Below are 12,522 nucleotides of genomic sequence, written 5' to 3'. Positions count from 1 at the left end.
TCTTTGTTAATTAACATTAAACCAAATAATAAAGAGCAGTCGTAGTCATGACTCGTAAGATAGGTATTAAGTTTTGATATTTTGTGTCAGTCAGATATTTTGTAGGAGTAGAAAATATCCAATCACTGCACCTGGTCCACAAAGACTTTTAACTGCAACTAGAAGAAAAGTAATGAACAGAACTACCACTAAATTCCAAAACCACCAACAGAAAGGGACTATTTTAAAACTAACACGGTGATTAAAGCACCGAGAAAATGTGAGAAGAACAGTGCAACTTGCTATCGTAATCCAATACGTTACGAAACATAGCCCAAAGACGAAAAGTCAAATGTTTTGTCCCTTAACACCCATAAATATAACCCACTACACCCATTTCTTCCATTCCACACTCCAACAACCAACACAAAGCAGCAACAATTTCAATTTCACATTCACAACAAAACACAAACACAACACAAAGAAACATAGCAATAACAACATGAAACTAGTATGGTCCCCAGAGAGAGCAACAAACTCATACATCGACACAGTTCAAGCGATAACCACCATCAATCACCTTTCTAGCGAATCCGGTGCGGCGGAGCTGGTATCCTCTATGGCAGCAGGATGGAACGCTCAGCTGATAGTAGAAACATGGTCACACGGCGGAGTTATCCCAACGAGTGTTGGTTTATCCATAGCAAGCGGTCACACAGGTGGAAGACACGTGTGCATAGTTCCTGATGAACAATCAAGATCAGAGTATGCAAAAAACATGGGAGAAGCTGGTATGTCGCCGGAGATTATAGTTGGAGAACCAGAAGAAGTTATGGATGGTTTAGTAGGAATAGATTTCTTGGTTGTTGATTCTCGGAGAAAGGATTTTACAAGAGTGTTGAGGTTAGCAAAGTTGAGTGGTAAAGGTGCTGTGTTGATATGTAAAAATGCTAATTTTATTTCTAAGATGGATTCTGGTTATATATGGCGGAGCGTGGTGGCGCGGGGATCACGGCGACTTGTTCGATCGGTATTTCTTCCGGTGGGGAAGGGAATTCATATGGCACACTTCTCGGCTGCTGGTGGCGACAACTCTGTTGCGGCCATGAAGCATAAGGGACGTGCTGTTCATAATAGATGGATTAAGCATGTTGATCAACGATCAGGAGATGTCCACTTCATTAGAAAATGAGAAATGTATATAGTGAGATTTCATGTTAAATTCCAATATCCATATCATTTTTTTTCCATTTCTTTTTTGTAAATACGGTTGAATATGATTATGGATATATCAAACGGAACATAGGTGAAAAGGCTGTTAATTAACAAGGAAGAGCTTACCCGCTAGATTTATCATCTAGCTTCTTTTTCTCTTCTAGGACATTTTTTTTTGGTGAAGAAACCTTGATGTATATCACATTTGTTTATTATTTATTTATTTCATTTTTTTTTTAAGGATTTATTTATTTCATTTAGATTTAAAAAGATAAATACAAATTTGTCAACAAAAAAAAATGAAGATAACTACAAAATTACGTCTGCAATTTTTTTTTTTTTGTCAGGTAGTCTAGTGGCTAGAATTCACCTTAGGTGAATAAGTAGGGTGTCGGGGGTACGACCCCTGCATATAATAATACATTGTCCTATCTATGCTCACATGACTTACATCTGCAATCTTTAATAGCTATAAAAAATGGTCAAAGTATTTAAGTTTACCGTATCTTTTATTGTGGTGGTTGGGATTCAAACCCCAAACTTTACATATATTAGATATATATTTAGGTTTACCGTATCTAGGAAGACTTGTTAATTATATCAGAACTATTTTTGTATTCTAGGTTAGGATTTATAAAGGTTTGGTTTGTAATGTAAGAGAGTGCACCAAAAGAAATGAAACTTCATGGATTTTAATGTTGAGAATTACTTGCTTAGGACCAAACCTAAATCTAAAAGGTTTTAGCACACTAGCATAATTGATATTTTTTAAAAAGTAAAATGTCTATTTTTTAAGGGAAAAAGTAAAATGTCTAATGATGTTACTAATTAAATTATCATTTAAATTTATTTATTGTTTTGTGTGCTTTTTTTTTTTCTTTTTTTATTTGTATCTATGCAAGAATATATCTTTAATGTTATACCGAGATTAGATTTCATTAACTATTTCACAAATATATTTTTTTATCGATTATATATCTTCACTTTTCAATGTTTCAATTAAACGTTCACATGTTGTTCGTCATACTTTTTTGTGTTCGACAAACAACAGTAACATTATTTAAAAGCAACAATCTCTACGATATAAAACAACAACAAGATCGTGTATATGCTAAACTATTTTTTCATTTTTTATTTATAAAAATAGTTAAACTAATTTTTCCATTGGGTATATCCATGCATGCAAATCTAGCTTCTTCGTATGTCCTGGACCGAATCAATGTTTTTCGAATATCCTGAAAAGTTCTCATCAAGGAAGCCTTTAACTTGATTGGTCCTTTTGAATTATATTGACCAAATATAGAGAGCAAAGTTCTCGCATCCTTTTAGTTATGGAGCTTCATCTAGGTGAATCAAACACATCCATCTGAGTTGATCGACATCAACACTCAACATTGTCCACTCTTTTTGTGTCTGTGGTTGAGACGACCGTCAATTTGGTTCAAACGATCATTCTAGTCAGACAGTGTATCATCAATACAAACCGTAAAGATATTATGTTTCCTATAATTGTAATAATTGTATTACACTGCATATAGCTTAATGTTCATTTCTACTAGATAAATGTGTTAGTTTTTTGGTGTTGTTTGCAAATGGACTAAAACATGCCAATTTATTGATTATTTTAAGCGCCGTGCACCACATAAATTATTGGTACAATATGAATCACAGAAAAATCTTATATTCAATTAGATCATATATTATATAATATAAACGTGGTAAACCCTCCAAATTATATAAATATGATCTAATCAAATATAGAATTATATAATTTGAACGAATAAACTTGAACGAAGTAAAATGAGTATATGAGAAATGTCAGCAACACACATGTTAACACACACTTTTCAACACATTTGAGTCCCAACAAATCACGTGAATTTCATATAAATTTGATGGATTCGATGTGAATTTTAATCAATAGGTTGTGTTAAAAAATATGTGTGTGATAGTGTTATATATCCCATATGAGTATAATGGAGGGCTCATCGATGGTGAGAAAAGTATCTAAAAAAATTTCGGGTTTATCTGTCGTCATTAAACGGTTCATTCCGATCCTGCAATGGAACCCGAATGCTCCTTATTTGGAGCACTTCAATCACATCGATGGAGCGTGCGTAGGACGATAGACAATTCAACACGTCATACTGAATCATGTTCAATGCGTTTCTTTTTGACCGAACTTTTTTTTTTGAATTAAACTATCAAATAAATTAATTGATCACCATTTTCAATAGTAAAGTAATTCGAAATTCCCAATTTCAAATTATAAAAAAAAAAAAAAAAAAAAAAATTAAACTTGGAAGAAACTATTTGGTTTTGTTGAATTGAATTGAATCAAAAAGTGATCAATCAAAGATAAATCGTGAGAAAAGAGAGAGGAGCATCATGTCTATGTCGGATTCTGATTCCTCCTCCTCTTACGGTGGCGCCGATTACCAAAATTTCAAGCAAATTACACGCGACCGTAATAATCTCTTTTTCTTCTTCTCCATTCAATTTATATGCTTATAGCTTGTAATAACTTGGTATTTTTCAATGTTTTCTCAGCAATACTTTCTGATCAAGCAAGTTCATCTAATTTATGTATGATGATGATGATGATATTGTTTTCAGGATTATTACACGAAATGCTAAGGTCAACAAAAACAGGGGATTCCAAATCAACTTGGAAGGTATGTGATGCTATCTGTTAAATGCATTAGAGATTAAAGGTCATGCATTGTTAGTGTAAAAGTTATTTTTCAAGTTTTCATTTCAAGTGTTGGCAAGTTGTCATTGGTTGTATACTTGTATGTGTAAAAAATATGTACATCGACAGTGTATAGTTTTTACATTTAGTTTGTAGTTTATATAATTTAATTCACGTGTCTTAATTGCTTGTTTTATTCATTGCATCATCAAAATATTTTTTCCTCTAGATATATGTACTGATGTGCATTATGTACTGGTTTATACACACTAAATTCTGGTAGGTATGTTTTTCAAAAGATTGAATAAAGAGCTATGCTATTCCTTACGATGAGCAAGCAAAACAAAACCGAATAATGCGAACTTAGCTATGTGCAATTGGTTTGTAAATAAAATATTATTTAATATTTAAAGATGGAAAAATATAAGCTTTGACTTGGATGGAATTACGCCATAATTATGCCACTAAGTGGAGTCCACTACATGAATCAAATTACGCCATAATGTTCTACAACAAGCCATAGTTTGATCCATGTTGCCGACCCCACTGAGTGGGATAAGGCTTGATATACAACATTTCTCTAAAATAAAATTGTTGCAAGATATGCATGCATGTTTGTGGTCAGCCAGCCAGAGTAGCCGAAACATACTTTACATATGAGTGAACTGTTGAAGGTGAATTTAAGAAACCAAAAAGTATAGCATAACTGTTCAATTTATTGATCAGTACTACCATCTTATGCTGGTTCACTGTTTGCTTGCCTGTCTGTAGGTACTAATAATGGACAAACTTACTATAAAGATAATGTCTAACTCATGCAAGATGGCTGATATCACCGACGAAGGTGTTTCATGTAAGGATCACAAAACGTAAATGACCAGTTTTAGTGACTGTCAATGTATTGTATCAGTTAATTAACACTTCTATTATTAAGTTTATTTAAGTTGAAGTTTCTGATGCTCTCTTAACATCAAAATGGGGGGCATCCTCATTTATTGGGCATCCTTTTTTTAGTTCTATTTCCTTTATGGTTTGATAGTTTGGTGCTTTTTTCGTAGTGGTTGAAGACATATACAAACGAAGGCAACCGTTACCAACAATGGATGCTATATATTTCATACAACCAACCAAAGAGAAGTAACACATCTGATTTTCTTTTCTGTTCCTATTGTTCTGCACTTCTCTGTTAAGTATGCGACTAATGTCTCAATGATCATGTCGTTTACAAAACATTTTGGAATGTATAATTCCATGTACCTTAGCTGCCAATAAAAGTATGAAGTCATTTTTAAGTTTTGAATATCAAAGGGTATAATTTGTTCCAAGTTTATCCGTAATTCTCTTTGACTTTCTGCTGTTTAGTTTTCCTTTTATTTTTCACCTTATGTTTACTTCCAAATATGACATGAGATTTGTATTACTTTTTAATTTTATCATTTTTGTTTTGAATTCTCCTCTCTATTCTCTACAAATGACACGATAATGAATTACATGGTCACTAAATCTCTCTTCTAATTATTCATTTTCAATGTAAATTACTGAATGATAATTATACCATAACCTTTTGGCTGTAAAATATTTTCATTTAGCTTTGATGTAGAATCCAGTCACTAAGTTGTCGAGTTTTTTATTTCATCCCTATTTAGTCGTTTTCTCTTCATTTTGTTTGCAGCATAATTATGTTTTTATCAGACATGGCTGGAAGGGCTCCTTTATACAGGAAGTATGTAACGACCATTGTATCTTATGTGTGTCATTCATCTTCAACTTATTTATTTTCAAGTTTTTTTTTCTCTTTTTGTAGGGCATTTGTTTTCCTTAGCTCACCTATTTCCAGAGAATTAGTTTTGGACATTAAAAAAGATCCGAGGGTGTTGTCTCGATTAGGTGCATTGAGAGAGGTGAAGATATTTTATTAATTAGAAACAAGATTGTGCTTAGATCCATAGTTTTAATGCAACAATTTCATTGCCTATTGTGATTTTCCCCCTTATTTGGATGACACCGTGCAGATGAATTTGGAGTATTTTGCCATAGATTGCCAGGTATATGGTTGTATCCTTTTCTTCCGTCATATTACCTTCGTTCATTATGACAATAATTAATTTTATTCCTTTTTGGTTCTTAATAAATTTCAAAAGTTGTGAAAAGTGATGAATCATGATTTTTTCTATTTAAATTAATCATAATCTACTAACTGCTAAAGAATACCTTCTCCATATACAAAAGAAGGCTTGACTTCACTAGTACAGAGCACAACTTATCCATACCTAATTGCATATTGTTGAGTCGGGTGAGTTAGAAGATTTGTTGTGGGATATACATTGAAGCACTTTTTAAGAAGTGAACAGCCAGACAGCATACTATTGTTGATTAGAAAGTCCATCAATGCAAATTCGCAATTTTGATTATTCATGTGCGGCGGAAGAATCAGGAATTTAATATTAGCGGGCCAATAACCAAAGACATAAAATCAAAGGCTCGCTACGGGACCAATAGCCTAAGCCACAGACTTACTGTACGTCTATACCACTCACAATAACTCAAATATTAAAAAATAGGTAGAGTAATATGAAATTTGGGGTGGCCATGTCATACCCGTGGTTATGCGTATCTTATTAGGAACTCAAACTTCATGATACCTGCTTGTTGAGATTCTTCCCTTGAGAGATATTAAACATGTATCAATTTATAATTGATGTAATTAGAAATTCTTTATTAGTAACTAATCCTGTCATGGTCTCATTAGTTTGTGCCTTCAGCTTGAGGTGTGTTTTTGGTCATATCAACGCAGGGTTTCATCACAAATAATGAGAGAGCATTAGAGGATCTATTTGGGAATGAAGAGAATAATCGTAAAGGTGTTGCATGTTTGAATGCAATGGCAACGCGAATTGCCACAGTTTTTGCTTCATTAAGAGTATGTGGATAGTGCTCTGTGACGAATACTAAAATATTGTAGTAAATTCTTTATTCTTTATTATTTTTAAAATTGAGAAGTTTTCTGAAGCATGTAATGTTTTAGGAATTTCCTTCTATCCGCTTTCGTGCTGCCAAGTCCCTAGACGCAACCACAATGACTACATTCCGTGATCTTGTTCCTACAAAGCTTGCTGCTGGAGTCTGGGACTGTCTTACAAAATATAAAAAAACCATACCTAATTTTCCTCAGACTGAGACCTGCGAGTTGCTCATTATTGACAGATCTATTGATCAGGTTTCCTTGGAAAATTTGTTGGCTATTTACTTGTAATATATTTTATCAGACTGTAATGTTGCTTACAATTAAGATATTATTCTGATTTTTTAGATTGCTCCTGTAATACATGAGTGGACATACGATGCCATGTGTCATGATTTGCTGAATATGGAGGGAAATAAATACGTTCACGAAGTAACTTCAACAGTTTTCCTTTCTCTCTCTGAGTTTTTGGGTCCAGTCTCTTGCATATAAACCTGAATCTAGTGTATGTATTTTTATAAGGTTCCTGCCAAGGCCGGAGGTCTACCTGAGAGAAAAGAAGTTCTTTTGGAGGATCATGATCCTGTATGGCTCGAGCTTCGCCATGCTCATATTGCTGATGTAGGTCCTGCTTTTACTATCCTATACTTAAGCCATGTGAATACCTTTTGATATTGATGAATGTCAGGCTAGTGAACGGCTGCATGCGAAGATGACTAGCTTCATTTCAAAGAACAAAGCTGCACAACTTGGTTCAAGGTGAGTAGTAGTAATCTTATGGGGATTGCAATTGATGGTGAACAAACTGATGTAACTGTTTAGTCATTATTAGAAATTATAATTATATGCTTTACTTATTTTTTTTATTTATTTAAAAATGGTATAGTTTGACGCACCCTATGATTTGACTTAAATTCATTCCCCGCTGTGGGTAAAAGTTGACGCTTTGCCACCATGTGGTGTATTCGGTGATCTCTTAATCACCCCCCGAGTGTTTCCAGCCATTTTTCTATGACTAGTTATCTGTGAGAAGACTTTGAATATATTTAGAGATGGGCTAAGGGGTCCTCGTGAGCTTAGCTCAGTTGGTAAGGACAATGCATAATGTATGCAAGGTCCGGGGTTCAAATCCCGGCCACCACCAAAGAGATGGTCTAAGGGAACAAATCATAGATGGCGAAGTATCAATATTTGTTCCATTGTACAATTTTAATCCTGTTCTGTTAGAATATAATAAAATATCTTATAATATCTTCAATATCATCTTAGTATCGTAGTTTATTTCTTAAAATTAGTTTATAATCTTAGAGTGTTTTAGATTATCTCTTAGGATTAATTTTTATATTACTTATTATTACTATGATTATTTATTTGTTTCTTGATTTCTCTATTTATTTAAGATTAAGTCTATGTATCCCTATAATTACAAATTAGTGTCTAGTCTTTTGTATAAAGTTACTATATATTTACTATCAAGTTATTATCAATAATATCCAAGCTCTTATTCTTCGCTCATGTTTTTAAAACCCATAATAATTTCAACATATTCAAACTATATATGTTGTGAATATTTGGCCTTTTCATAATTTAAGGAAGCTTCGATTTGTAGTTTGATGGAAATATTTATGTAATTATTTATCTAGTTATCTAGATCATAATAAGCTTCACTTAAACTATCAATTTGTATTGTATTTACAGAAGTAGCAGTGAAATGTCAACAAGGGACTTACAGAAGATGGTTCAAGCACTTCCACAATACAGCGAACAAATTGACAAACTCTCCCTCCATGTAGAGGTTAGTTTGGTTGTAATGCTATCCTGATACAACTAATTTTATCTTCTTAAAATGATAACACGATATGGTCTGCATAAATAATTGTACTATCTTACTGTAATATGGTAATGCCACGTCTTTTATTACCTCTGGGAAATTTCCCTTCTTACTATCTTGCTTTTTAATCAAAATCATGGGTGTGAGTTTACATAGCTTCTTTATAAATGATGGTCTTCTTGATCCAGCTTGCAGGAAAAATTAACAGTATCATTAGGGAGTCAGGACTGCGAGAACTGGGCCAGGTGGAGCAAGATCTTGTTTTTGGAGATGCAACAATGAAAGATGTGATCAAATTTTTGACTATGAAAGAAGTAAGATATTCTTAATGTGGGAAATGAAACAGCATTCTTTAACACCTAATCAATGTACATGTGAAAATGAGAAAACTTTTTAGTGAACACACAATTTGCAAAATCAGACATGCTAGCTTTGCACTGTTTCATATATTAAATTTCATATATGTGCCCACTTTTACGCAGGACACAACCCGTGAAAATAAACTGCGCTTGTTAATGATTCTTGCAGCTGTTTATCCTGAGAAATTTGACGGAGAAAAGGGTCTGAATTTGATGAAGGTGTGATTTCTGTCTTGCTGGGTGCAGATTTAATTTTCCCTTTCTGTTCATTTTGAAGAATAATATATTTCTATTATTCCCATCACCTGTAATGATGTTATCCAATTTTTACGTTTCAAGTACTTTTCAGGTAGCACGGTTAACAGATGAAGATATGACTATTGTGAATAACTTGAGAATGCTTGGGGGACAACCTGATACCAAAAAACGTTTGACTGGCGCTTTCGGTCTTAAGTTTGATATCCAGAAGGTAAAGGTAATTTCTAGTAAAAAGAAGCGTGCTGCAAGGATAGAACGTCCTGGGGAAGAAGAAAAATGGCAACTATCACGCTTTTATCCCATAATAGAGGTACAGATTATGTTAATTATTACTTGATGTGATTTTCCCACACAAAATATGTATCCACTTATGAAATTTCACCAAGAGGATAGCTTTTAGCATAAAGATTCAACAACTATGATTCTCGTTGAAAATATGTTATCAGGCAAATAAAGGCCAACCCCGTTTTTCCATATGATGAATAATTTCAAGTTTTTAATAAGAATATATTTATGATTGCATATTTAGCCTCAAAACTTATATAGACCCATATGTGATGAGTGGATGAATATTCAGGAACTCATTGAAAAACTCACGAGAAATCAACTGTCTAAGGAGGATTATCCATGTTTGAATGATCCAAGTGCAACTTTCCACAGCTCACCTTTTGCTGGCACTTTACATCAAAATCCTCATTCAATGAGATCAAGACGTACACCAAGTTGGGCAAAACCACGAGGCTCTGATGATGGGTACTCAAGGTAATATTTTCTGTAATCCTTAGTAGTAATCAGTAATCTAACAAAACCTTTGCATTGATATTTTATTTGTTAGATCACTCTTCTTATCAATTGTTTCAATGGTTTAGTGGCTGGACACGGTCCCACTATTTAGAAACGCGTGCTTCATTGTCTGGGGTTCAATTCCCAGAAGTTTATTCCATGAAAGATCTAGAGATTAATGAATTGGAGAAAGACATGGTTTTTGATAGAACACTATGGCGTCGTTTGATTCATGTAGCCGACCCCACTTAGTGGCATAAGGCTTGGTTGTTGTTTGTTTGATCAATCTTGTATTTTACTATCCTGTCAAACTCCTGGAAGATTTCCTAGTTACTGATTAGATTATTCCATGGAGCAAAAAAAATAAAAAAAATCAGTAATCTAACAATTGCTTCTGATGGGATCAGTTTTTTCTTTCACTATACTTGCTTGCTTAATATTTCCCTTCATTTATGAGTGGAGTAGACTTGCACTGTTGCACAAGTTTGTTATTATATAGATCACTTCCCACGACCAAGCAAATGACGGCTTTGTTTTAGACCAAAATAAAGTATCTTAGTGGTTAATTAATATTCTCTTAGAGCAAAAGTTAATCTGAAAGAAAGATGCTAATTAACTAGAAAGTAATTTCAAGGGTCGGAATTTTCTTCGTATTAAATAGGCTCCTCATCTTGTCTTGGGTCCCCCTTTTCTAATTAGCTATCTTTTTCTGTTCTATTAAGCTTGGCTAATGAGATGCAGTTCAAAATTCAATTAAGATTAAAAATCTATAAAAATTTAATTGAAGTTAGAATGGCTCTATCTTTGAATTCCCTGATATTCAGTAGTGAGCTGTATCATCTATTTGTTTGAGTTCAAAGCATGTGATGAGTTTTGTTATCATGATGTCACTTTGTTAACATTATTTCCACATGTAATTCTATTGATATCTACTTGATGAGATATGATTGAATGCATGTTATTTTTTAAGGTTTTTTTTACTTCATCTTTGAACTCTATGTTTGAATAATCTCCCTTAGTTGCAAACAATTTTTTTTTATTTTCTTGTCGGAACACAGTGATTCAGTGCTTAGGCATGCTTCTAGTGATTTCAAGAAGATGGGCCAACGACTATTTGTATTCATTGTCGGTGGCGCAACCCGATCAGAGGTTTGAATAATTTATCCAATAAATTGGGATTTGTGAATTCTGTCTTCTTGTTTTCTTATCATTTGGTCTTGTATGATGCTTTAATCTTCAGCTAAGGGCTTGCCACAAGCTTACTAGAAAACTGAATAGGGAAATTATTCTAGGTTCATCGAGTCTTGATGATCCTGCACAATTTATCACGGTATTGAATTTTCTACCTTTTTCTGTGCCGAATGTGTGCCTTAATTTGGAATAGCCATTTTGACAACCATAATTGAGTGCTATTTTTCTTGTTTTGCAGAAATTGAAGATGCTAACAACACATGAACTTACATTAGATGATATCCAGATATGATGTTACAATAGTCGAAGATGAGCTTCTGCTTATGTGTAAAATATTTGTTGTAATTATATAGATAAATCATCCCGTTGTTGCAGTTAATTTGGATATTCAACTCTTTGTGGCTGGTTCCACCCAGTTACTTGATGACATATTCTGCAACTAGGAAATCTTCATCGATTACTAACCAGAATAATTTATTTAGTTTTCCATGAATTAACATACACGCTTGGATCCAAAAATTGAAATAGTGAAGCTAATACTTTGTTGCTATGCCTTTTACCAAAATATATGCTCTACTTATACTACAGGAAAAAGAAACTGATAATGCTTCTCAACACAAATTGGTTGAATGGAATACAAGGCTGGTATGCATGTTAAACTGTTTTGATAAATTGCTCTAAAAAATACCATGAAATTAAGACATTTACATCGTAACGCCGCAGATTATTCAATTGACTTTTACATATTTTGATTTTAAGAAAGATTGCATAAAAAACATTGTACCAATTTAACACGTGTATTGATACAGTGCATGGATATGCTGCAAGTTTCCTCTTTTGCTCCTTAACTTTCACAATCTCAAAATTGTATTGAAAGGAATATTGCAAGAGACCTCTTATCCCAACCGAGGGTGGATCTTCTCCATGACAGGTGGAGTTTATGACACCCCTAATTTTTTTCTAAACACGCATTTACCATTAGTAACATAAAAAAAAAAGGGTTGAGATCCTCTCCATTTATTAAAATAAATGGAGATTACAATTAGGAAAGAGATAGACACAAAAAATACTAGATGGTAGGTCCTATCATTAAATAAGTCTCATTATCATTAATTATTTTCAAGATTTTTTGTGCTAAACAATGCAATCAATCATCATTGAGAAGTTAAGCATGTCTCTTGTTGATCGTAATAAAAACATAACTTCCCACAAAAACATATACTTATTTAGACTTTCTAAACAAGGTCCTTTG

At 33.3% G+C, this 12,522-nt stretch overlaps 2 protein-coding genes across 5 annotated transcripts; both read left to right on the top strand.

The window, feature by feature from the left end:
- Positions 1 to 332: 332 nt before the first annotated feature.
- On the top strand, positions 333 to 1,393 carry LOC11427092 (uncharacterized). The gene has a single exon (XM_003611191.4). The coding sequence runs from the start codon at positions 482 to 484 to the stop codon at positions 1,169 to 1,171; it is 690 nt and encodes a 229-aa protein (XP_003611239.1). The 5' UTR covers positions 333 to 481; the 3' UTR covers positions 1,172 to 1,393.
- A 2,061-nt stretch (positions 1,394 to 3,454) lies between these two features.
- On the top strand, positions 3,455 to 11,820 carry LOC11441043 (SNARE-interacting protein KEULE). 4 transcript variants are annotated; one of them, XM_003611190.4, is made up of 20 exons: positions 3,455 to 3,661; positions 3,811 to 3,869; positions 4,658 to 4,739; positions 4,945 to 5,023; positions 5,559 to 5,609; positions 5,691 to 5,787; positions 5,899 to 5,931; positions 6,681 to 6,806; positions 6,912 to 7,103; positions 7,197 to 7,280; positions 7,371 to 7,469; positions 7,537 to 7,607; positions 8,547 to 8,643; positions 8,868 to 8,993; positions 9,162 to 9,257; positions 9,388 to 9,606; positions 9,874 to 10,058; positions 11,138 to 11,228; positions 11,320 to 11,409; positions 11,509 to 11,820. In XM_003611190.4, exons 1-20 carry the CDS (start codon positions 3,583 to 3,585, stop codon positions 11,560 to 11,562), a joined length of 2,010 nt encoding a protein of 669 aa, XP_003611238.2. In that variant the 5' UTR covers positions 3,455 to 3,582; the 3' UTR covers positions 11,563 to 11,820. The 4 variants fall into 4 exon arrangements, with proteins under 4 accessions (XP_003611238.2, XP_039690283.1, XP_039690285.1 ...); XM_039834349.1 differs by having other exon boundaries at positions 5,559 to 5,787; XM_039834351.1 differs by lacking the exons at positions 3,455 to 3,661; positions 3,811 to 3,869 and having other exon boundaries at positions 4,658 to 4,755; positions 5,559 to 5,787.
- The last annotated feature ends 702 nt before the right edge of the window (positions 11,821 to 12,522 follow it).

This window comes from Medicago truncatula, chromosome 5 (genome assembly GCF_003473485.1).
Source record: "Medicago truncatula cultivar Jemalong A17 chromosome 5, MtrunA17r5.0-ANR, whole genome shotgun sequence".
In the NCBI taxonomy this organism is placed as follows: domain Eukaryota; kingdom Viridiplantae; phylum Streptophyta; class Magnoliopsida; order Fabales; family Fabaceae; genus Medicago; species Medicago truncatula.
This window is presented reverse-complemented; position numbering and strand designations above follow the sequence as displayed.

What these genes read in the sequence shown, in the direction of transcription:
- LOC11427092 (XM_003611191.4), top strand. Translation starts at nt 482, where the DNA reads ATGAAACTAGTATGGTCCCCAGAGAGAGCAACAAACTCATACATCGAC.
- LOC11441043 (XM_039834349.1), top strand. Translation starts at nt 3,583, where the DNA reads ATGTCTATGTCGGATTCTGATTCCTCCTCCTCTTACGGTGGCGCCGAT. An exon ending in TTGACAGATCTATTGATCAG is followed by an intron (nt 7,104 to 7,196) that starts GTTTCCTTGGAA and finishes CTGATTTTTTAG; the next exon opens with ATTGCTCCTGTAATACATGA. An exon ending in ATCCTGCACAATTTATCACG is followed by an intron (nt 11,410 to 11,508) that starts GTATTGAATTTT and finishes CTTGTTTTGCAG; the next exon opens with AAATTGAAGATGCTAACAAC.